The sequence below is a fragment of the Lipomyces doorenjongii genome (genome assembly GCF_038497915.1).
Source record: "Lipomyces doorenjongii strain NRRL Y-27504 unplaced genomic scaffold V1508scaffold_112, whole genome shotgun sequence".
Taxonomy (NCBI): domain Eukaryota; kingdom Fungi; phylum Ascomycota; class Lipomycetes; order Lipomycetales; family Lipomycetaceae; genus Lipomyces; species Lipomyces doorenjongii.
In genome coordinates this window covers 196-23,623 of record NW_027118179.1, presented here as the reverse complement: position 1 = coordinate 23,623, position 23,428 = coordinate 196, and the positions used below count along the sequence as shown (strand labels likewise).

General features: G+C 45.9%; 9 protein-coding genes and 1 non-coding gene across 10 annotated transcripts; 6 read left to right on the top strand and 4 right to left on the bottom strand.

The window, feature by feature from the left end:
• Positions 1-9: 9 nt before the first annotated feature.
• V1508DRAFT_427152 (P-loop containing nucleoside triphosphate hydrolase protein) lies at positions 10-2,714 on the top strand. The gene is made up of 4 exons (XM_066941648.1): positions 10-199; positions 615-760; positions 1,051-1,108; positions 1,161-2,714. The coding sequence occupies exons 1-4, from the start codon at positions 122-124 to the stop codon at positions 2,526-2,528; spliced, it is 1,650 nt and encodes a 549-aa protein (XP_066792651.1). The 5' UTR covers positions 10-121; the 3' UTR covers positions 2,529-2,714.
• V1508DRAFT_427150 (uncharacterized protein) lies at positions 2,638-3,833 on the bottom strand. Its single transcript, XM_066941647.1, has 3 exons — positions 3,682-3,833; positions 2,813-3,615; positions 2,638-2,753 (listed from the first exon to the last, which is right to left on the bottom strand). Exons 1-2 carry the CDS (start codon positions 3,731-3,733, stop codon positions 3,074-3,076), a joined length of 594 nt encoding a protein of 197 aa, XP_066792650.1. The 5' UTR covers positions 3,734-3,833; the 3' UTR covers positions 2,638-2,753; positions 2,813-3,073.
• Positions 3,834-6,834: 3,001 nt separating this feature from the next.
• On the top strand, positions 6,835-6,922 carry V1508DRAFT_t94. Its single transcript has one exon. It is a non-coding gene; the product is annotated as a tRNA-Asp (tRNA).
• Positions 6,923-7,527: 605 nt separating this feature from the next.
• V1508DRAFT_400571 (uncharacterized protein) lies at positions 7,528-10,890 on the bottom strand (the record flags this gene model as incomplete). Its single annotated transcript, XM_066938346.1, has 4 exons — positions 7,528-7,553; positions 7,613-9,460; positions 9,513-10,629; positions 10,687-10,890. 4 exons carry the CDS (start codon positions 10,888-10,890, stop codon positions 7,528-7,530), a joined length of 3,195 nt encoding a protein of 1,064 aa, XP_066792649.1.
• Positions 10,891-11,151: 261 nt separating this feature from the next.
• On the top strand, positions 11,152-12,051 carry V1508DRAFT_427143 (mitochondrial 54S ribosomal protein bL21m). Its single transcript, XM_066941646.1, has one exon. It carries the CDS (start codon positions 11,245-11,247, stop codon positions 11,875-11,877), a length of 633 nt encoding a protein of 210 aa, XP_066792648.1. The 5' UTR covers positions 11,152-11,244; the 3' UTR covers positions 11,878-12,051.
• A 364-nt stretch (positions 12,052-12,415) lies between these two features.
• Positions 12,416-13,308, bottom strand: V1508DRAFT_427135 (RNA polymerase Rpb7). The gene is made up of 5 exons (XM_066941645.1): positions 13,246-13,308; positions 12,917-13,153; positions 12,824-12,862; positions 12,706-12,756; positions 12,416-12,652 (listed from the first exon to the last, which is right to left on the bottom strand). The coding sequence occupies exons 1-5, from the start codon at positions 13,255-13,257 to the stop codon at positions 12,509-12,511; spliced, it is 483 nt and encodes a 160-aa protein (XP_066792647.1). The 5' UTR covers positions 13,258-13,308; the 3' UTR covers positions 12,416-12,508.
• A 2,098-nt stretch (positions 13,309-15,406) lies between these two features.
• V1508DRAFT_400568 (cation efflux family-domain-containing protein) lies at positions 15,407-17,059 on the top strand (the record flags this gene model as incomplete). Its single annotated transcript, XM_066938345.1, has 6 exons — positions 15,407-15,742; positions 15,789-16,123; positions 16,180-16,217; positions 16,276-16,651; positions 16,698-16,964; positions 17,020-17,059. 6 exons carry the CDS (start codon positions 15,407-15,409, stop codon positions 17,057-17,059), a joined length of 1,392 nt encoding a protein of 463 aa, XP_066792646.1.
• A 765-nt stretch (positions 17,060-17,824) lies between these two features.
• Positions 17,825-18,671, top strand: V1508DRAFT_361468 (CDP-alcohol phosphatidyltransferase-domain-containing protein; the record flags this gene model as incomplete). Its single annotated transcript, XM_066937186.1, has 3 exons — positions 17,825-18,116; positions 18,167-18,437; positions 18,494-18,671. 3 exons carry the CDS (start codon positions 17,825-17,827, stop codon positions 18,669-18,671), a joined length of 741 nt encoding a protein of 246 aa, XP_066792645.1.
• Positions 18,672-19,259: 588 nt separating this feature from the next.
• V1508DRAFT_400566 (Acylphosphatase) lies at positions 19,260-19,810 on the top strand (the record flags this gene model as incomplete). The annotated part of the gene is made up of 5 exons (XM_066938344.1): positions 19,260-19,301; positions 19,379-19,411; positions 19,470-19,518; positions 19,578-19,649; positions 19,713-19,810. 5 exons carry the CDS (start codon positions 19,260-19,262, stop codon positions 19,808-19,810), a joined length of 294 nt encoding a protein of 97 aa, XP_066792644.1.
• A 2,045-nt stretch (positions 19,811-21,855) lies between these two features.
• On the bottom strand, positions 21,856-23,029 carry V1508DRAFT_400565 (alternative oxidase-domain-containing protein; the record flags this gene model as incomplete). Its single annotated transcript, XM_066938343.1, has 2 exons — positions 21,856-22,422; positions 22,478-23,029. 2 exons carry the CDS (start codon positions 23,027-23,029, stop codon positions 21,856-21,858), a joined length of 1,119 nt encoding a protein of 372 aa, XP_066792643.1.
• Between the last annotated feature and the right edge of the window lie 399 nt (positions 23,030-23,428).

The following is a 23,428-nucleotide window of genomic DNA, read 5'->3' as shown; positions in this document are numbered from 1 at the left end:
CCGTTATGGCCGTGTGTGTGCCTGGCTGCCCGTGTCCACTCAACGAATTTCCTCTCTCTACGCTTTCTCTTCTCTGTTTTCCACTGCATCAACCTCCTTCCACACCCTCTCCACTCTATCAATGCTGTTCCGAACCGCTCTCCGACAGTCTGCCCGCGCTGGCATTTCTGTTGCTTCCAAGGGAGCCGTCCCTATTACGGTATGTGTATTGAATGGTACCTTACTCGACATTCCGCGAATAGAGTGTCAAGCTCCGGTGTCTATGAGTTCGTTCCGATCACTTCCTCCTCCGGCTCATTGTCTGCTCCAATTTATTCCCGATGTGAAATGGCATGGAGATCAGTTACCGGAGATTTGGCCATTACAATTGATCAATTGTGACGAGTAAGACTTGGTTGAGCGATCATTGAGTCGTCTATCTGTGGATTCAAATCTTTCACCATTCCAGCGCGAAACCGCTCACTTTCTATGGCAGGACAAGTTGCTTGGCAAAAAAGGATTCGTATGCCGATGGATGGATCTGATCGGAACTTCTTTTGCACCACAAAATATTGCTCGCCTCTGACGGAATATTCGAGGAAAGTTTTGTCCGAAGTTGCTAACGGATTATCTAGGTCTCTCGTGCGCCCGTTTGCGTAAAGCGTGGATATGCTGATGCCAAGGCTGGTCCAACGGAGGTCTCCTCCATCCTTGAGGAGAGAATAAGAGGTATTTCCGCAGATACCAATCTCTCTGAGACAGGCCGGGTTTTGTCTGTTGGGTGGGTATTTTCTTTGTTGGCATTCATTGATAGGAGCGACTTTTGCATTTTAAGAAACCAGAATTGAATCGGAGATTGGATTGACTTGTTTGGTTGGCTGGGTCTACCGGCTGGGCGGATGGGGATGCAGCAGTGGTGACGTGGAAACGTATTGTCCCCTTGACCTACGGGTCACCTACGGGTCCATGGCAGCCAACCCCAATTGCATTGTATTCTCGGTCTAGGACGATTCTAGTTTCATTCGATTCTAAATTACATTTTACAATACGATCGCTGACGTGGGTTATTAGTGACGGTATCGCCCGTGTCCATGGATTGAATAACGTCCAGGCTGAGGAGCTCATTGAGGTACGCAGCTTCAGAGGCATATATATCTGACTTGGTGATAACAATGATGTAGTTCGCTTCTGGTGTCAAGGGTATGGCTCTTAACCTTGAGGCGGGCCAAGTTGGTGCTGTATTGTTTGGTTCCGATCGTCTTGTCAAGGAGGGAGAGACTGTGAAACGTACCGGCCAGATTGTCGATGTTGGCGTTGGACCCAGTCTTCTCGGACGTGTTGTCGATGCCTTGGGTAATCCCATCGATGGCAAGGGACCTATCGAGGGTACTCAGCGTCGCCGTGCTCAGGTTAAGGCCCCTGGTATCCTTCCCCGACGATCTGTCTTCGAGCCTATGCAAACTGGTCTTAAGTCTGTTGATGCTCTTGTTCCTATCGGTCGTGGTCAGCGAGAGCTTATCATCGGCGATCGCCAAACTGGTAAGACCGCTGTCGCTCTTGACACCATTCTCAACCAGAAGAAGTGGAATGCCAGTGCCGACGAGTCCAAGAAGCTCTATTGTGTTTATGTCGCCGTGGGTCAGAAGCGGTCTACCGTCGCTCAGCTTGTTCAGACTCTTGAGCAACACGATGCTTTGAAGTACTCTATCGTTGTTGCTGCCACTGCCTCTGAGGCAGCTCCGCTTCAGTATATTGCTCCATTCACTGGTGCCGCCATCGGTGAGTGGTTCCGTGACAACGGCAAGCACTCCTTGATCATTTATGATGATCTTTCCAAGCAGGCTGTTGCTTACCGTCAAATGTCACTTTTGCTTCGTCGTCCCCCCGGTCGTGAGGCTTACCCTGGTGACGTCTTCTACCTCCACTCCCGACTACTTGAGCGTGCTGCTAAACTCTCTGAGAAGCACGGCGGTGGGTCCATGACTGCCCTTCCTGTTATTGAGACTCAGGGTGGTGATGTCTCTGCTTACATCCCTACCAACGTTATTTCCATCACTGACGGCCAGATCTTCTTGGAAGCTGAATTGTTCTACAAGGGTATCCGACCAGCCATTAACGTCGGTCTTTCGGTTTCCCGTGTCGGGTCTGCTGCGCAGGTCAAAGCAATGAAACAGGTTGCTGGTTCGCTCAAGCTATTCTTGGCCCAGTACCGTGAAGTGGCTGCTTTCGCCCAGTTTGGTTCCGATCTTGATGCGTCTACCAAGCAGACTCTCAACCGCGGTGAGCGTCTCACTCAGTTGCTTAAGCAGAAGCAGTACTCGCCTCTTCCTGTCGAAGAGCAGGTCCCCGTCATCTATGCTGGTGTCAATGGTTACCTCGACAAGGTCCCACTTGACAGGATCGAGGCTTTCGAGACTGAGTTCATCTCATACTTGAAGACGAACGAAGCTGCTTTCTTGGATGAGATTTCTTCCAAGGGGGAGCTTTCCAAGGACGGTCTTGCCAAGCTCAAGTCTGTTACGGAGACTTTCATTTCGACTTTTGCTTAAGCAGTGTTGCGATCCACTAGATAGAACATATGTCGTTTGATATGGTCCGTGTTATAGGAAAAGTGTATGTTTATGCATACAGGATATGTTATGTGTTGTTAATAAAGCGTTGAGAGTTTGTTAAATGTTTAGTATTGGATCACAATTACTTTAATATAAAAAGAGTCGAGAGTTTTTATGTCTAAACTTTGCGCGAAACGCTCGGGGCTTTCCTGATTGGGCTCCCTAAATGCTTCGTCTGAATATGTAGTCTAATCTGTTAACACGAATCATCTTTGACTGACCTTAAATGTTTTAGTTGAAACAGTGTGAGCAATTATAACGTAAAGTACGCGTGGACACAGTTAACCGGTACCCACAACATTTTGTCACCAAAGATTGAATATCCAGTACACGTTATCATGTAACATATACGTCATAATTAAAATATTAAGAAACCGTCGTCAGCTGCCTGGCTAGCTGCTGGCTATCACAGAGCCTTTTATCATGCCAAGCCTTTGCGTTGGTAAGATGTTTGAAATTATCGCTGCACTTCCATAAATATTTTATTTCTTGACAACTTTCGCAGCTTTCGTAGCCACCTTAGCCTCCTTTTCCGCACCGACCTTCTGCAATTCCTTGTCGATACGAACTTTCAGCCGCTGCTCCAAATCCTGTCTGAATCCAAATCGAAAGACTAGTTCAAATACAACAAAGAAGGGGGCCAATACGAGGGCTTGGAGCAGGTTATCCAGCAGCGCTGGAGCACGCTTCTCGTAAACCGCATGGCCAATGAATTGCAGTATCCAAGAAATAACCCACAATCCTCCAGCGATATAATTTCCAGGAGTGCCGTACTCATTGATGAGATCGGTGGCGATAATCGAGGAGCCGACAACCAAAGGCGACACGATTCCGCCGACAATGGGATCAAGAAGAATATAGAAAATTGCATAGCCTAGGGCACTGAGAACTCCCACGTTGAAATAGCTGTCAAGATAGGAACCAAAGAGGGAGAACAATGGACCTGAGTTGGTAGCCAGGGCGAACGAGGTCACGAGGATTATGGGAACACATACTGTGTGGATCCACACGTTAACCTGCTGATCTGTGGAGTCGCATGTCAGGGTGGTTGTAACGATACAACAGCGTTTGCAATAAGACTATTACGTACGGTGATAAGCCATGTAGAAGGAAAGCTGGTCTTCTAGATCAAGGACTGCCATTTGGACTGAATTTTACACCTAGCAGAAGTAATTGGTCTGTTGAGTGTAAGAGACTGTGGTTTCGGTGATAATTTTGAAGCGAACTTAAGGGAACAGTGCGAGGCGTCTTGCATCCATTTATAGAGTACCATGTATAAGAATAATATTGGAGATTCATGGAGCTTCAATGCACTATGCCTCTTTTGGACACGCTAAAATATAAATTGGTACCATTTTGTGCACCGCCATGATAGACTTACCCTGAAATTGTTACCATTGATTCTCATTACCCCTGAACGAACGACGCGTGCTGAAAGTGGAAGGCGTTTGTCTATTACTCTAGAATATACGTACATGTATACCTCTTCTAGTCCAGTTTCCCATCGTTACACTTATCGCATTACTTTCCTGGAGCCATGAATTCTGCAACAATGGTCTCCTCTCCCCTGGCAGTTAACAACAGCCGTGCTTTGCATGTCGGTATGGAATTAGTGTCCGCACACGCGCCAAATTGTTCGTTAACGCCTATGCGACTCATCACAATTTCGCGACAAAAAACGGTGCTATCTATGACAAAGACAAGTCATTCTTGCTGTTGTGCAAATGTGCCAAGAGACCCAACACCGGAAAGCTGCCGCTGACAAAGGGAATTGCAGGTGACAACGGCTTCTTTTCCCTAGAAGAGTCTCGCAGCATGCTATGCGACTGACCCTGAAAGGTGCGCTTTAAGAAACAATTAAACGATACATGTGTCGTTACAACTAGTTGACTACCATGAAAATCACCAACTTCAGGGTATAGATCAGCTCGCATACCCAGAGGATCGACCTTGACGGTTGCGGCCAGAGAAACGATGCTCGACCTCGTTCGGCACTCTAATACATTGTACAATGCAATCGCATCCGTTTTAAACTCCACGTACGGCCAGAAAGGGACGTCTACAATCAAGTCGTATGACTATTCACAGACACAATGGATGTCAACTGCACATTTCATACAGTCTTTGGAGGAAGAAGCCTTTATCTATCGTGTCAAAAGTGGCTATCGATAATACCCTCGAGGCGTTGTTCTTTGTAAGCCTGAGGATGTTCAGCGGACGCGTCTTTATGAGCAAATGGTGGTTAAGGACACCACCTATAAACCAACAGATTTCACATGCCATTAGTCGACATGGTGACAGTAGACAACAATTTCCTACAGTAAGGATAGCGCTATGGTTCATCAGCAACGAGCAGACGCAAGCACACTGTGTCTCACAACAACTAAGCGGCTGGACTTTGCGTTCTTAGATATGAATTCGAGTCTAACGTTTAGAACAGGCGGTACAGTATATCCCGTGCACCCCGCTGGTGAATTACTGACTCCGAAAGGCTTGATGAAGGCTCTGACAGAAGTATAATTGTTAATCAGCTCCGCAAATGGCATATTGAACAAAATATCATGAAAGACTGCAGAAAGCACTTCAATAAAAATTGACGAGTTTGAGAGCTTCATGAAACACATAAAAGAGTAATGCAAGCGCGACAGACGGTGGTAATCAGAACGCAAGAGTTAAAGCTGTTGAGGGGATAACTTTCCCATACAGGCTGTTGATTATTTTATGGACCCGTGGTGGCTACATGGAGTGTGTGAACATGGGGCAGAAATGCATATCGAAAGTATTCGAACTTTGGGATTAGCACCAGTTCTCGAGAAAAAGAATGTCGTCACAGTGCACTACCGAGCGCGTTGACATCATCGTCAGGAACAATCCACACAGCCGTGAAAAAAAAAAAGAAATCGTCGGGGATCTGAACGTACACAGCAGCTTAGTGTCATCAGATCGAATAGGAACTTGGTTGTACGACTGGATATAAGAAACCATGTTGAGACTGCAATGTTGTGTACAACAATATCCCGATCTGCACTGGGGATGGTGTATGCAGAAGTGATGAAGAGGCTGCATCAGGAAGAGGGCCATATCGACGAGTCTTGCACTTGTTACAACCAACATTCGTTCTTTGCCGTGCCAGCATCAGATTCAGCCTGGTTACCAATTGATATCGGAAGCATTCATCCTCGGTGGAGAGTACACGGCGACCCCCCTCCTTTCAATACCCCTTGGCAGCATATTGATCCCGGTACTCTGTCTGCCATCGCGGGCCCAGCCATCTGCAGAAGGGCGAGAAAGGGACTCCCGAAAGGGACAAGGAGACTCCGGACGTCGGCTGCGACTGCTCAAAGAGTTTCCATAGAGTAGAGAAAGTGAAAAGATGTGGATCTTGCCTTAGAGTCGGTCACAATCGGTAGACACGCAGGGACTTCAAAATGATAGCAACGTACGTGGACAGCAGTTTGTCGAACACAAGATGGGTTCACTGCCCTAACCGCATTTCAAATTGCACGATATCTTCAAAATGGTCACTACCATCTCAGTTGCTTTGCGAAAATGTAGTTTCACGAGGGTGCGAGACCTTGTTTTCCTGTATCGTCTTGATACGGCCGGACCATACTATTTGCATGCTACGCGTCCTCACTCAAGAGTCGGAGAGAAAGTTTTTGGAGTTACAGTAAATTAGCATTTAAAGATATCTTTTATTCTCTATTGAACCATTTTAAATCGCTAACATTGTGAACAACATTACCCACTCGATATAGAGGACGACTCAGTACAGGGACGACAAGATACCAGACTCCGCGGCCAGCACAGGGAACAATGGCGCACGGGACACTTCATCAAGCGCGGGACCGGCGAGGTGATAGGTATGCATTTAGTCGGATGGACTTGACTACCGGACGCGCGACAGTAGAGGGTTGAAGCTCCGCCAGCACCGCGTGCAAGGCAAGGGACTGTAAGAAGACCTTGTCATGTGCCACAGTGACCTCTTGTAACAGTTGCCAAAGAGATCGAGCTCATTGAGAATATTTGGCACCAAGTGGCGTACGGCAAGGAGATTTTGTCTCTCCGTCCTTGTTCGCGCTCGCAATCGAGACTCTGTCTGTCACGGAGAAGGATGGTGGGATATGATGTGGGGGGTGGTTGAAAGGCATCCAGTATGGGACTGGCGACACAATTTCAGGTCAACAATAAACCCCAACCCTGATCGCTGAATGCGGCTGAAATATCCAGTTATAATGTCAAATCGGCAATAGTTTAGTGGCTAGAATTTCCGCCTGTCAGATATTTATATCAGCTCGCGGGGGACCGGGGTTCAATTCCCCGTTGCCGAGAATTTTTTTTCAATCTTCAATGGTCCGTCAGCAAATAGGTTTTGCGTTCAGATGAGGCTGCCGAGAGTGGGTCGGTACATGGCGTAAATTTGACACATTTGATTAGGCTGCAATACTGAGAAAATAAAATGATTAGGTCCTGCGGTAGTCGCGAAGTCCATGTGAAACTCTCACGCTTGATCCGAAATTATTTGTAGCCAATAATGGGCAGCAAATTCCAATCGGATATGATTTCGTGGTATAGTAACCGTACTGATTCCACGAGTGAAAGATCAAAATTCTTTGATCCAGAGAATATTCCTTAAGCTCATTGCAAGGCATTACACAAAAGATAAATCGCGCAGAGTGCCCATATCAATTAGCCAGAACTTTTCTATCATCACGATGCTATCTGTATATGCGCCTTTGATATTCTATGTCGAATTCGAGCATTGAACCATTCAAAAGTGTAGACGCACAATAGATAGTACAGATATTACTCAAAACAAGGTCGAAGAAGAGACAAGATAAAAAACTAACTTGATATGGCAAATAAGATAATCATCTGAAACATACAGCCTCTCCAAAGACTCGCCGATAGATGCCTACATAAATATGACCATTATCTAAAATCCGAAAGGATTTTCTGGAGCTTAAGAAAAAGGTTAGCGTTGTATGATACAGAATTCTGGGAAGACAAAACGAACATACTCGCAGCTGCCAAATTTGCTTTTCTATTTCCAGTAGGCGTAGTTTCGACAGGATTATTAATCCCGAAGCTGACCTTAGGAGCAGGTCCAGTCTTCGTGGGCTGCAGTGGTTTCATCAAGGTAGAGTTAATACCACCTGACGGTGCACTTGCGTTACCACCATTGACGGTACCGTTGCCATCGAAAGAGGACGGGCCATTCCCAAATCCATATCCGGTCGGCTGAGGTTGCAATGTTTGGACGCCTAAACCATTATTTGGCGATTGCTGGAAACGGGGAACCTGGAAGCCCGTCTGCATCTGTTGCATACCAAACTGAGATTGAGGAATAAAGGGCCGTGTTGGTTGAGGCTGCAAAGCAGGCGGACTGGAAAACGCATTCATGCCGAAACCCAGAGGGGGATTTTGGAAACCTGTGACTTGTACTGGGAATCCAGTTGTGAATGATACTTGCGGAGGAAATCCAGTAGGCTGCGCGGTAAACGCTGTGAGTCCTCCATTCGATGTCGGCCGGCTTGGTTGAGGAGGTGGGGGCATAGAAAGTGCACCCACAGTACCAAGAGCCTGCGGTTGAGATTGAGGAGGTGCTGGACGCTGTACACCGTAGAAAACTTGCCGTTGAGGCTGCGCCTCCTGCTGCTGTTGTAGTTGTAGTTGTAGTTGTAGTTGCCGTTGTTGTTCTTGTTGATCCTGTTGTTGATTTTGTTGTTGCAGTACTTGTTGCGTGAGGTTTGTCTGAACAGGAATGTCTCCTGTTGGAATTGAACCAACTTGAGACTGAACTTGAGGTGGTAGTTGTGCTTGCATAAGCATGCCGGTGGATTGGGGATATTGAACTCCTATATTCTGTAACTGCGAAGCCTGCGGTGGTGTTGGCTGATACACGAGCTTCGACTGCATGGGCACATATTGCGTCGTCGGCTGCGACTGTTGGCCTGCAAGGGTTTGCACCATGGCTGGAGAAGATTGCACAGTCGTAGACGGAGTCATTGCCAATATCGGTTCAAGGGATGCTGCTTGTGCCGGCGTCAGAGGTTTGATATCCGCCAAGTCTCGCAATGCGCCCTTTAGAGACTCAGTAACTGCGGTTGTCTGCGCGGAGGATAGCGAATGCGGAGCCGGTGACGGCGTATCATGCTTTCTAGGCGAATGAGAACCTGACGGTAATTCCGACGATATCGACGACAAAATATTCCCGTCAACTGTTCTAGACGTCGAGACCGCAGGGGCAGGTCTTGACTTGCGCGTATTATTCTTTAATGCGCCACCCGGTCCAGCGAACAATGATGTTCCCTCCATCTCGGAGTCGTCGGCCTCACCGCCCATAACACTTGCCGTTCCAAATGAGACGCTCCTCTTCTTCTTATTATATTTCTCATCTATCACCTTAGAAACTCGTATGATATCACCTTCTTTCAATCCAAGCATGCGCATCACTGAAGGTGTAATGTCTGGTAATACGGTCTCGTCCATTTGGTCTTTCTCGAAATTAATTGCGTACCGCTGGCAATTATTGACCTCGACTCCGCAGCTCAAAAAGAAGTCAAACCAATCGAAGTCAGGTCTCCAAGGTCCTTTTGGAAACTCTGCCTTAGTACCGGTAGCTTGCGCGGCTACCACACCGAGTTTCGACGACGATCCATCTGGTTTCGCACTATCCAGTGATATTCCTGTCATACCTTCGACGTATTCCAAATCTTCTACGGACATCTTGCTAGCGGCAACTGCAATTTTGACACCATTGACTTTGTGCAGCTGAATCTTTCCATCACCACATCCGACGAAAGCAGCCTCCACCTTAAACGTTCCCGTTCGGTCTGTCCAAGTTCGTATTTTACTCGGATCTGGCTCTAATTAATGCCTTATTAGATCTAGCAGAAAAATCCACCAACGTCTACTTACTTGGCTTAGCAGGAGTAACTGGCGGATGCGATACTTCAGATTCGCGAGATTCGCGGTGCTTGCGGGCAGGTTTTCTTGGATTTTCTTCTTCCTCATGTCGTAACGAAGACGACCGCACCGGTTTCTTGATCACCTCGATATAGCTACTCGGCACGACACCTTCCTTACCGGACAATGAATGCTTAATCATCCACCACTCATCACTCTTCTGGTCATCTAAAATAAATACATCATCCCCTTCGCGAACTGTGACTTCGTCGTCCCCTTGAGCATCGAAGTCATAGAGAGCCTTCCCGTATTTTTGTCCACCAGGAACCGATGCTTCAATCACTTCACGTAGTCCAGTAGCTTTCTTCGCTCCAACTAATTCACCAATCGCAAATATGATTTCAGAGGCAGTTTCCTTTGACCCCGCATGTAAATCCATTGAAACAGATGGATGCTCAAATTCCAAAAACACATGCTTTTTTTCTGAATTATAGCTGATAAGGTTGGTAATAGACCACTGTTGTGGAGACGCTGTCGCTCGTTCAGGTGAAAACAAAATGGAGCCATTACCGATTGCCAAGGTAGCTCTGTGTCTCTTACGCTTCGAATCAACTTCATGAACATTCCAGGTTAAAAATCCAGCATTTGAGTTCTTGGAAGAATATTCTTCAGACGCGACGGATGACATTTGCGGACGTGACGGGAGCCTTGGAGCAGGTTCCTCGTCGGGCTCTTCGTCGTCATATTCAGGTTCAGGTTCTCTATATCCGGTATATCTATTATCCGCTAAAATCTCCGGTTCATGCTCGTTGTAATAACTAGGTTGCGCATATGGCGTCGGAGCTGGCGGTGGCTGCGGCGCAGGTTGATATTCTTCAGGTGGGGAAGGCACTGCTGGTGTGGTAGCAGCACTAGCCTGCTTCGCAACAATAGCAACTGCAGTCTCTTCGGAAATAAACTCTATGTAGTTAGAAGGCGCAAATCCATATTCGTCGCGGACTCCAACAAGCACCCAATCGGGATCGGACGTGTCGTAAACGTCCAGGACCTCATCTTCTTTGAGATTGACCTCTTCATCAGTTTGTCTGTCATAGTCGTACATTGCTCTAGCCTTGCCCGATACCGTCATCTATTTAATTTATTAGTATCAAATCATCGGAGATACACGCTAGTTCAAGTAACTTACCGGTTCAATATAGTTATTAGGAACTAAACCGATAGGCTCATCCTCCTCTTCTCCCACCATCCGCTTCTTGGCCTTCCACCAGTCATCCTCTGTCGACTTTTCAAGGATATAGAGGACATCGCCTTCTACTAGCGATAACTCTTGAGAAGCTTGAGCTGTGTAAGGATATATCGCCACATAAATGGCGATAAATAGCGACGGCATGTTGACAGCTTCCGTTCCGACAAGAACCAGCACGGCGTTTCCAAACACTAGCTAACCCAAGTGCAATACCAAAGCAGCGATAAGATTGATAATGCTGACTTGTGCACTATCGATGAGTTAGATGCCTTGACAGCGCTGTAGGCGCTATAAGGGGCGGAATTGGTCGGAGTTGATTCGTTTGATATGGAGACGAACACGACATCGGCGAAATGTGTGAGTACGGGTACGAACTTTAGGTACCAGCCCCTTGTTCTAGTAACTTCCTACAATAGCAAACACTAACAAATTTTCTATGCGCCCGATTTATTGGAACTGGAGTTGCCAATATTTTAGCCATCGACATTCATCATCGCCATGGCTCGTCCTAGTGTAAGGTGTGCATATAGCACATTCTGTCGATCCCTATTTCTGGTGGAACGACCGGCGATAGTGTCGAGCTTTTCTCAATGGTCTCGGCAATTTACTAGCGGCGTAACACATATGTCTTCGGACACAGTCCCGTCCGCGACATTGCCGATGTTCTCACAACATATGAAAGTAAACGAAACAATTTCAAAGCCTACGACTTCAGATTTATTGCGCGCGTTTCCCACGAGCAGTCATGTTAACCATTCAATGGTGACACCGTTATACGCGACAACTCGCATACACAAGAACTCTTTCTTGGTCACAGTTGGTGATGTCGTTACATTGCCGTATCGCCTAAAGGATGTTGAAGTTGGTGACATTCTCAGGCTTACACAGATTGAGACTCTGGGTTCTCGGCAGTTTACGTGGAAAGGGGACCCATTTATTGACGAGCGATGTGTCGTAAAGGCGCGAGTTGTGGAGCATACGAAGGAACCGATGAGAGTGAAAATACGCACAAAGCGGAGAAATAGAAGAGTCAAGCATATTAAAAGCAAGCATCACTATACGGTCATTATTATTTCAGAAATCGGCATTGATCCAGCGCAAGAAAAACAGGAATTTGTCGGAGCTACATGAGATTTCAAGAGGAAGGAAATGTATTCATATGTATATATTTAGTATTCGCAACAATTTATGACATTAACGAATATGTGGACAGTCCCTTGCTTGAGCCACAGGCATCACCTGTTATGGGTTTCGATGCGGTGCTACAGTGAAGCATGAAAATTTAACGTCTCCTAGCGATGAGTGGGTAGTTCAAGATATGCAATTGTAGTTCACAAGCCTTTCAAAATATCGTCACAGGCCGAGGTGAAATCATAAAAATGAGTAAAATAGTGTACAAACATACTCGATGACAGAAATCCAAGTAAACAAAACGCAATACAATCTGACTAAGGGAATTAGCTTTGTCAGAATCAATGCAACGAGATCTATAAGTAACGATAAACAATAACAATCCTAATAATTAACCTGATGCCGTAAATACTGCATGGAAATAATCAAAGCATTAAAGAGGAGGATCCAGAAATTAAAATGTTATACAGTAGCAGTCCCAGTATTTATAGCACGACTGCCGAGCAGTTCATAATTGTTACAGCATCAAACCCAAACCAATTTTATCTATAATACACCCAAGTAATCTTCCTTTATACTTCCGCTGTCATAATTGTTAGTTTCGGGAAGCAAAATGCCAAGCAAGAATGGCTTACATCGCGAACATCTCCCCGACATCGACTCTAGTACCAACGATTTTGAGCCGAACATGACTGCCCTTCTCTATCGTTTGATCTTCAGATACATATGCTGGCGGATTGAGATTGGGGTCAAATCGCATGTCCGATGGTATTAACTACATGATCAATTGTCAGATATGGCCCAATCAATAATTGCAATGACACGCACTTTTGTCGAAACAAACACGCCCAATGGTCCCACGTCTGCAAAAAAACCGATCTGCATATCCAAGGAATTGGTTAGTTGATAACACTCTCAGGTTAGTTATTTCGATGAAATGACTAACATTGTTGACACTCGTGACAACTGCATCGACTACCTCGCCCTAATGCAATAGTTAGATATGTCTAAAGTAGGTATCAGTGCTGTTATATCTTGCCTTAAATGGTTTCCACACAATAGCCCGATATTTTACCTCGAACTCTGCACCGCCGCTGCCTGGATTAACACGACCTTTGTCGACATCGATCCGCATGCCATCCATGACATAAATGATATATCCGTATTCGCCTGAGCAAGTGCCTTCTACATCTTGTAACAGCTTTGATCGCAAATATGAGTGCATAGAAGGGCCGAAATATGAGGGATGAAGTGTAATGCTCAATGATAAATCTTTCTATGTTGTTACACTAGTTAGAACGTGCAACGGAAATTATACAAAATCAATTCCCAGATATAAAGTGTAGTGAGCAGAAAATCGTAACTCACAAGAAAAAACATTCTCTGTATCGATCGAACACGGAAAAGAGCTATATATCAAATTCAGATGAGTTGCGGCGATACTATGTTTCATTAGGTCAGGTTTTTTGAGTTTGGAGATGGAGGCATATATGCGCCAATGTTTTGGCTTCAATGATCTGTCATAATTGAGAAAAGATAGGTCAAATTTACAGAATGCGTACAGCGATCGGACGTTGTCAAGTTTAGTTTTGTACGAATGAGTTTGTAAGAATTTATCTACTCCGATTCAAATCGCTTCAGCTTCCAATTGGTAACACACGATTTTCGATTGTTGTTGTAGTTGCTGTAGGTACAGTTGCTACTCCTCACACATGGTGTGCCGTGAGTGTCCTTTTATGTTTGTGTTGCTACTCTTCCTTCCTTCCTTGCTCCTTCTCTTTGTCGATACTATACTGTATAGATAGTTATCTAGTAATCGACTCTCATCTTTCCGAAACACTTACCGCAGATTCCTACACAAGGAGCTGGGCAAATTGGTACCAAAATGGCGTTGAAGCGCCTCGGCCAATCACGCGAGCCCAACATTGCTAGAGCCGAAAAGGATAGTAGCGTAATTATAATTGTTTCTTGTACTTGATCAATTTTATTTTTGCTAAACTTATATAGAGCTATCTAGACAGCAACGCCGAACTGTTGTACCAGTTACATAGACACAAAATTTCTTATTGCATCCAATGAAGCGCTTCTGGGATATCGCGACATTTGCAAGCAGTCTTCTACGGGTACAAAAAATAGAGAAATGTGCCACTGGCCATCCAAGTACGCATGGGCGAGCACTTGGAGCTTGAGTTTCCGGGACTTTCGCTTGCCCGGAACCAATGTGCTCCAGTCGTTTTCTTCTCTGCCTATTTCCGACAGCGGCACGACCGGCATGAGCTTTTTTACGATCCGCCGATGTAATGCGCAGTATACCATATCTATTACTTTTTTGGTTCTTGTAGTCGTGGCCGATTGGCATTGTTCTTTTCCGCAGATAATATCGTCGTTCTTTACTCTGCTCTGCCTGTATTCATATTTTGGCTCATAGTTCTTTTCGGGTTTTACATTGCATCTCTTTTTGCAACTAGTTGTCAGCCGTTTTTATGGTTTCATATCACGCCGAGGGTGGATGCGTGGAATTGCAGGCGTCAGACCATCTGCGACTTCAGCTATTCTACCGCCTGATAATAAAAATGAAACAGTTTATTGACTGTGGCTGCCGATCTGGGCCTGTTTGGATTGTAACATTTTTATGTAAGCTGGTTTCAGGGTTCACCGACTGTGGTTACAGACGAGAGATGTGAGTCATGTAATTTTTCGTATATGCGTTAGTATAGATATGAGCTACGATGATATTGCTAATTTTAATAAAATGCATGTTATATGCAAATCATATATAAAATAGCATAGTTCTACAGTGGCTATTTTAAATTGGTTGCCCCGGTAAACCGTAGGAGTCACTGGCATCACTCTTGTGGGCCATTCCGCTTTAGCGACTCGCAATGCATAAGTCCTCTGGAAGCTCCAATGAAGTGACAGAGCCACTTAAATGCGAGTGACGCAGGCAAAACGGAACTGTTATTATTGTGCTTGTTCCCATTTGCTTTGGGCAGAGACTCCCCTCGCCTCCCCTTAAGAGTGGCTCATCTTTCTACAACAGCCAGTACACAAATTTCTATTACAGCGACTCTTATAACCCATGTGAGCGGTGTCAGAATTTTTTCTATAGGCATATTCAAACCTACAATCAACCAAGGTGGATAGCAAGTTTTTCTATGCGATCGACACTACGTCTTGATCGTTATATATGCTGCCTTGAGAAGTACAGATTATGTTGTCAGCAGGATATTATCAGACGGAACATCTGATATGGTTTCGGATGAACACAATTATGACAAACTATGGAATATCACGCCATAAATGTAACAACAATGCGGCTACTAAGGATTTGGGAGAGGACGTCGGCTTTGGACGGATGATCTACATGGAAGGTTAGTGAGTGGTAACCGTATTTTCACAGTCTGTGAGAGCAAAGGTCTCTTCAATTTATATCCCCTTAAGTCCACCGCTCGACGGAATGATAGGTGCTATTTAAGTTAGTAATTCTCAACACTGAGTATCTTTAGTCTTTCCGGTGCTATCTACATGCATGGCGTCTCCGAAGGGAAGGTCTATTTCAGAGCCTGAGCCAGGCTACATCTCGCTCGCGTCCTCGCCGGCGATGCGGCGGCCGGCTATGTTTGATTTCATCGTTGAAGGAGGTGGAGCTACGCAAATATCACCGGACTTGATTTCATTTGCCATGGCAGCTCCCTCGAAGTTACAGAAAATAGACTCCATATCGCGGCTGACCAACTTACTGGAGTTACGATCGCACGCCCTAATTGGGAATAGTCAAGCACTGGTGGACTGGAAGCAGTACCGAGTTGACGAGGAAAAGTTGAAGCAAATGAACAGAAAGTTGAGAACTTTTTATGAGAAGCAGGTGGGTAACGCTATACTGTATTTGAGAGAATGCTAATTAAATACAGAATGAGTTGATAGACAGATATATTGAGATTGATAGGCTGTTAGATTCGAAGATCCCACAGAACGTGCTCCAGGTCTACGGTGATGACAACTCACAGCGACGGCGACTCGATGTTCCAGCACGTATTGATGAAGAGAGTATGCCTCTTCTAGGCTATGATCCAGATCAAGACTCTGGGGTACGATTCGCTATCATAATTAATTTTGCATTAAACGTGTTGTTGCTTGCGGGCAAAGCAGCTGTCGCCATCTTGTCGAACTCTCTCTCGCTTGTGGCGTCTTTGGTTGATTCGGCTCTGGATTTTCTTTCGACAGCTATTATCTGGACGACTGCCACGTATGTTCGATAGCAATTTTGTTGTTTGCACTGATTTCTAATCGTGGTCATTGTAGATTCATTCAATCACAAAACTGGCGTCTACAGTATGCTTGTAAGTAGTTAGACCGAGCGCAGGTCACATATTTCAAGCCGCTGATGAGAATATATAGTTCCTGTTGGACGCTCGAGATTGGAGCCAATTGGTGTCCTCGTATTCTCAATCATTATGATTGTATCTTTCATCCAGGTCGCCATTGAGGCTATTCGGCGCTTATTTCAAGGTGTTGGTACAACCGTTGACCTTGGCCTATCGACAATTATTATAATGATCCTGACAATTTTGTCTAAACTGGCGGCATGGCTATGGTGCCGTTCAGTGAATTCCAGCTCGGTTCGGGCCCTAGCGCAAGATGCTCTGACTGATGTCATTTTCAACACATTCTCTATTATCTTTCCTCTGCTGGCTCAATTTGGACACTTATGGTGGTTTGACGCTCTAGGTGCTATTATCTTATCGTTCTATGTTATTGTATCATGGGCTGACACGTATGTCTCCATGCGCGTTAATTTTGTACGTGACTAATTGAAGCAGATCCCTCGAACATATCCAACATTTAACTGGAGCCTCCGCGGATCCCATTGACCGGCAGGTGATTTTGTACCTGTGCATGCGTTTTGCAGGCTGTATCTACCAGGTTTCAGCTTTAAATGCCTATTATGTTGGCGATAGGGTCAATGTCGAAGTCGACGTGCTTGTAAGTGAGAAAATGACTTTGAGAGATAGTCACGACGTCGGAGAGGCCTTGCAGTATGCGTTGGAGACGCTTCCAATCGTCGAACGTGCTTTTGTGCACCTTGAGTACGTCGCTACTTACAATGTGGCTCCCGTTATATTTGCTAATTTATGGTGATAGCTACCGAAAAGATAATTTCACTGGGCATCTTCCGCGCTAAGTATGATCGATGCTGAATTCATCGTTTAACTTATAGTATGTGGATATTAAAGTTCTCTGTTTGGGTATTTGCGCAATGGTAGTCGGTAATAAAAGGCGGTGGTTGTGGGAATATGAGTGTTAGATAGCCATTAACCACAGAGGAAGGGTATTAATAGACACATTGGATTTGATTTGTTCCGTTTGCTCCTCTTTGACAGTAATTGTACTATGTTCATATAGAACCTATCAGATTCACTAGTGGGCTGAATGTAGAAATTGAGCATAAAGGAAATAGCCATGCATTAGGTTTTAAGTTCGCGATAAAATTTCACGCACACGCGAAAGTCTACGGTACAATCCGCCATACCAACCTGAGCGGGTGTCACTACAGCCACGACGGCGAGCTCGGGGTAGCAGATGAGCACTTCCAACACTCTGAAATAAGTTAAAGGTGAGTATAAGGAATCGAGCTCGGAAGCAACCGAGAATGAAAATGTTGTCGACTATGTTACTCTCCCGGTACTCCTCAGCGCATGTTTTGTGGAAACTTGGCAAAACAACCAATCTTCATAGAGATTGCCCAGATATTCTATTTCCAACTAGGACTCTTACCTGGCAGGCATGTAAAGATACCCGACTGCATCCAAGATGGTATTCATCGTCAGCCCGGCTGAATCAGGAGCCTTCCAAGTCTAATCGGCCATATCGGAAAGAGTATCGGCAGAAACTGTACCAGGACACGAAGGAAAGGACTCAGAATGCCGTCAAGAATGCATTAGATCGGATGCCAAAGCCAAAGAATCCTGTCTTCCGAGAGAATATGTACACCTTACCGAATTTTCTGACCTTTTCCCGACTTGTGTCCGCACCTGTAATTGGATACCTAGTACTAAAGAGCAACCACGTCTGGGCTGCTCCAGTTTTCATATACGCTTGCTTTACGGATTTATTGGACGGCTTCATTGCGCGGAAATATGGGCTGCAAAGCATTGTTGGCAGTGTTCTGGATCCCATGGCAGATAAAATCTTGATGATCACCCTTACTGGCTGCTTGGCATGGATCGGCAACTTGCCCCGTAAGTGATAAATTACGTCTTCCGTTTGAGATTTCATTTGACATTTTCAGTATGGATTGCGACAATTATTTTCGGACGTGATTTTCTTCTAGGGTTGTCTGCCATATACTACAGGTACGTTTCTCTCCCGACACCAAAGACTATGAAGAGATATTGGGACTTCAGTATCCCTTCCGCCGAAGTCCGACCTACGACTATTTCCAAATACAACACGGCTCTCCAGATGGGTCTCATTGGCGTCAGCGTGCTGAAGCCACTGGTGCTACCGTCCCTCACGGTTGGGTCGCAGGCCCTAGCCTTGCAAGCAATCAGTGGTCTAGAGTAAGTTCGAGGTATACTTCAGAGTTGCGAATAGCTGCCGACACAATGTAATGTAGGTACACGGTTGCCGCCACGACGATATTAAGTGGTCTTTCATATGTGTTCTCGAAGACTGCGGTCAAGATCTTATCGGAGGAAGAGATCGAGGAGCGCCGAATGAATCAACTGACACTCATGGCAAAGAGAAAGACAGAGAAGACGAGAATAGCCAATGGCGATAAGGACAAAAAGTAGGTGGGTTATATAACAAAGAGACATATGGTCCTATTTTTCAGCCCGGAACGTTATTTGGATCATTGGCATATAGATTATATATTAATTGTAAATATGATAACTAACTTATTCTCTAATTGGTAATTCGCATAGACGTGATAGGCTTATGTAGTTGCATAGATGCATGTGCATAGGGTGGTGAAATAGCATACACTTTTTTCGTTGACAAGGTCTTGCTATTGTGCAGTTGCTAATGTGCAGTTCTCTTTTGTCTGATTTGGTTTTTGGCAAAGTCATCCACCATGCAGGGCGCATTCCCTTGATGCGGGGCCATACCCCAATGGAAGAATCGATGTCGCGCTGGACGCTGGCTTTTATGGCGTTCCGACGTAAGAAGGGTAACGCTGCGTCACTGTCGGCATTAGTTCTTTGCTCGTAACCAAGGAGTCTCGGATGAACTATGACGCCAAGCTGCTCCGGCAATGATTCTCGCACAGAAATCCAAACAGAAAATCCTACTTTCTTGACCCGTAACACTATTGTTAATACCACGGTTGCATTTTACGAGTTTCTAAGCCCGAGAGCTCCCTTTCTGTGCGTTTACATACGATGGATCCCCTTCGAAGAATTGCATTCGAAGTTCAGGGACGGGTATGAAGAGGGACCGCGTTCCATATTGCCCTATTTAGCGACATATTCAATCGTACATGTACTAAATTATTCACTAGGTCCAAGGCGTCGGATTCAGGAGATTTGTCGAGGTATTTACTGCCAGCCTAGTATTGTCAACTTTGGTGCGTTGGCTTATCATAAATGCAGCGAAAAGCTTTAAGCATAGGTGATATGTCAGGATGGGTTTTAAACGCAAGTATGCAACAATAGTCTCCGGAAAGGAATGCCGACCCGATACCTGTTAACGGACGATAGAGAATGGAGCCGTCAAGGGCGAAGCACAGGGTGCTGCTGACGACCTCGAGCGACTCATAGAAGCACTGAAATGTAAGCGGTCGTCACGATGACTATCCCCTGTGAAACGAGGGTTGCTTCTAATGTGATTCACAGCTGGACCATTTTCAAGCCGAGTTGATAAGGTCGACTACAACTTTATACACGTAATTTCCAGTGAGACAGGCTTTGTGATACGGCCAGGAAGATGGTAGAATATACTCTATATAACGTAGTCCACAAGCGAGCTGCGCACCCAAGCGAGCTGCGCACTTGACCACCTACAACCGCGTTCGAAATTACACAAGTCCACGATAACACAGAAAATCAATTGAATCTACTCTGAATCCTCATCATTGGACGTCTCCAATACTTCTTGACAAGTGCGCGCATTATGTCCTGTGTTTCCGCAGACACCACATCGCCGTGCACGTACTTCTCTCCTCGGCCGACGACCACTGTTTCGACGTAATTCTTGCTGTGTCTGCTGTTCTACGTCCCTCTGGAATATCAGATCTTGTCCCTCTTGTAGATTAAGTGATCCTCCTTGCTGTAAACGTGTTTTTTTGGCTCTACGACGTTTACTTAATATCGAATTGGCCTCCCGGAGTTCGGACAGCTCCGCGCGTAGAAGACTAACCTCGTGCATAATAGCTCGCGCACCTTTCGCAAACTGGTCGATAGCGCCGTAAATAGAGGTTGGCGAGCTATCCTGATGCCTGGCAGTTCGATTCTTGACAAATTCGGATTGCGAAATTGCTTCTGTCGGGTTTGTGGTGTCTTCGATACCCAAGGTTGAGGCTCGAGTAGAGGGGACCCAACGGGTGTTGGCGTCCTGAACTTAACATCCAGCTTCAAAATGACACTTTCTGGATCGAATGGAATAAGTCCTGCCCCTCTAAAGCCCGCTTTGATATTTGTTTCGGTCATTGCAGCCTGGAATGCGGCGTAAAATGCTGGAAAGAAATCTTCCTTAGTAATGTGCGTAATATGCGCTCGCATTAAGTCTTCGACTTTCCGACCGTACGCTTGCTTTAGCGAATCAAAGCAACCAACATCTAATGGTTGGAGCTTATGAGACGAGTGAGCGGGCATGCAAAGGGTAATAATGTTGTGTTCTTTGCAATAGAGCTCGAAGTCGGTGGAATGGTGGCTCTCATGCCCGTCGAGGATCAAGAGACGATATCCTTGGGAAGTTCGTGACTTTGTATGCTTATTAAGTGCTGAATCCATTCCAGGCCTCTTCGTTCGTTGTCCAACCATTTGCAGTAAGAGCGATTACCCAGTCGTGAGGTATTGTGCTGTTTTCATACCAAGACGATAGGTGATTAATGCCCGCAACGATGATGTACGGCGGGATCGCTGAGCCGCGAGAATTTATCCCCTGGATTACTGTAGCCCATTCTCTGTTACCTTGCTGAGCCATTCTTGGTCTTCCACGTCGTTCGGAGCTCGTAACTACCATGCCGGTCGAGATTATGCCCATCATAAACCCGGTCTCGTCGAAGTTGTATACGTCATCCACCCCGATGCCGCATTTGGTCATTGTATTCCGCACAAGTTCACGTCTGGATCCTCGCATTGGACTCTCTGATAGTCGATTCTTCGATTTAAACGCGTTCGGAGCTCGGGTTGTCGCTTGACAAAGTTTGAAGCCCGGCTCTTTCCAACGCGTGACGCGTCGCGGTCGCGTAGCAATCGATTAGCCATATCTTCAACACTAGACAGTCTAGGAGGAAATGATCGCGAATCTAGGTCGATTATATATCGGACAATGATTGCTTCCTCTAAGTTTGTAAGTTTTCGCGACTTGGCCGGGATATCGTGTCGTGATGGTGTGCCCTTCAAACGCGACCTCAGAGTAGATTCGCTAACAGAGTAGATCGCTGCGGCACGTCTTTTACTAAGATTCGGGTCTCGGTCAATGGCCTTGATGGCAATATTCAATCTGGCTTCGTTTGAAGTTGATTCCATTCTGTTTGTGGGAGAATCAAAGGTTTAAAATTGGACTGTGTCAATTTCTATGAAAGTGCAACAGCTCGCTTGGGTGCGCAGCTCGCTTATGGATTACGTTAGACGCAATTCAATTTGAACGCAATATTTTCAATTTGAAGCAATATAACAACCAATAACGCCAACATCAACCCAATCCTAAATATATACAGCGAAAGGCACTATGTTTCTGAATTGGGATATCAATTTATGCCATTCTCTTTTGCAGCGGTGAGACTGCCTTCCATCACTGTAGTATCCTGCAGGATTAAGCGGCGATTTCATCGCGCTCCCAACCTACAGACTTGATAGTTTCTAATCCCTTAGTCGGCTGCGGCTTGCCGTTGTCAATCTTGAGTGCGAACGGATTTCTGTCGATCTTTTGGTCCAAGTTACTAAGCGTGTGATTGACTTCTCTATGCTTGGCCTCGTCAGCTCGGATGTAAAGGATCAAGTCCTCTACGGTGCAGTTATCAGGCATCTTCCAGTACTGCTTGGCAATATCGGGAACTTCCAATTTCTGCCAGTCGGGGAGTCGTCCAGCATGGATATCTTGAAGACATCTAGTGTAGGTGACAATAGCCTCTTCTTCAAGGTACCCAACGAACCTGTGGCACGTTCTTGGCGAAATGAGGTAGCATATAAAGAAGAGATTGAAGAAGACGCCCTGGCCGCCGAGTATCATTAGTCGCATGAACCATCCCGGCTTGTGTAGCTTGAGGAAGGTGAGCAGATGCATACGCTCATTGTATGCTTCTTCTAATAATGTCTCAATCCAGGCTCTGTCACGACGAAGGGCTCTGAGGGAGTGAAGATGGCGGACCATACCACCAACCTAATGAAGATAATTAGAAATTTGATCACCATTCTCATGTTTACTGTGTACCCACCATTCCGGGCACTCCCGCAATACTCTCCAGGAAGACAAACCTAGTCAACCATTTGTCACCAGTCATGCGAAATTCTGTCATGCCCTCCTGGCCAGGCTTTGGATGCCTGTATCCTGTCGCAATATCGAATGACTTTCGCAAAACTCTGATGGCAAACAAAGCGACCTTATCAGAAAACGTCCTGCTCTCGCGGTGAGCGATATCAATGGCTTTCATCTGCTCGACGGTATAGATGGGATGTGGCCATGCTGCCTCTGTGAAGTAGTTGTGCTTATCCGGCTTCATCAGGGATGTTTTCTCCTTTTCAGTTCCGGAGCTCTTTAATGTCTCATTTTGTAGCTTCTCATCCTGCGGAATAGTAGGAATCTGTGCTGCCTCATTGCCTGTGGACGTCGCTGAACCAGAATCTGGGGTGGGAGAGGAGACGGAGAAGTGACAGCGGGGCGCGAAAGCAGCTCTAGGCAGGGATGTTGCGATACACAGGAAGGAAGGGGAGGTACACAACGCCGCGGCACGTGTTGAAGTTTGTCGGAGTGCGATCAAAGAAGACATGATGATGCGGGATGGTGGTGGAATAAGTAATGGTCAACAATAATAGACTGGAAAGTGTACCGTAAATCGAAGTCTTGCTATACCGACTTGGAGAGGTGATTGTTGGACGTTAAGACGCCAAGTTTTATATGCACTCGCTTATATGCTCGTTCTGAACGAGAATGCGGCTTCACACAGGCAGCGTTGCAGAATGATTGAGCGTCGGATTATCTCGGGATAAACATCATTTGTCTCATAGCTACAAAACAGAAACCGCACAAAAAGTTTACTGGCTGGGCGAACGATAGGTTTAGGTGTCCATCGTCGCGCACCATCGGTGACGCAGTAATCCCGAGGGCACGGGCCACGTTGGAGCTTGCGCCATCACTTCTCGGAAAAAGTCGGGCGGCATGGCCCGTG

What these genes read in the sequence shown, in the direction of transcription:
- V1508DRAFT_427135 (XM_066941645.1), bottom strand. An exon ending in TTGTGTGGAAACCATTTAAG is followed by an intron (nt 12,863 to 12,916) that starts GCAAGATATAAC and finishes CTATTGCATTAG; the next exon opens with GGCGAGGTAGTCGATGCAGT. An exon ending in GCGTGTTTGTTTCGACAAAA is followed by an intron (nt 12,653 to 12,705) that starts GTGCGTGTCATT and finishes TTGATCATGTAG; the next exon opens with TTAATACCATCGGACATGCG.
- V1508DRAFT_427143 (XM_066941646.1), top strand. Translation starts at nt 11,245, where the DNA reads ATGGCTCGTCCTAGTGTAAGGTGTGCATATAGCACATTCTGTCGATCC.
- V1508DRAFT_427152 (XM_066941648.1), top strand. Translation starts at nt 122, where the DNA reads ATGCTGTTCCGAACCGCTCTCCGACAGTCTGCCCGCGCTGGCATTTCT. An exon ending in AGGGAGCCGTCCCTATTACG is followed by an intron (nt 200 to 614) that starts GTATGTGTATTG and finishes CGGATTATCTAG; the next exon opens with GTCTCTCGTGCGCCCGTTTG. An exon ending in AGGCTGAGGAGCTCATTGAG is followed by an intron (nt 1,109 to 1,160) that starts GTACGCAGCTTC and finishes ACAATGATGTAG; the next exon opens with TTCGCTTCTGGTGTCAAGGG.
- V1508DRAFT_427150 (XM_066941647.1), bottom strand. Translation starts at nt 3,733, where the DNA reads ATGGCAGTCCTTGATCTAGAAGACCAGCTTTCCTTCTACATGGCTTAT. An exon ending in CTTCTACATGGCTTATCACC is followed by an intron (nt 3,616 to 3,681) that starts GTACGTAATAGT and finishes GCGACTCCACAG; the next exon opens with ATCAGCAGGTTAACGTGTGG.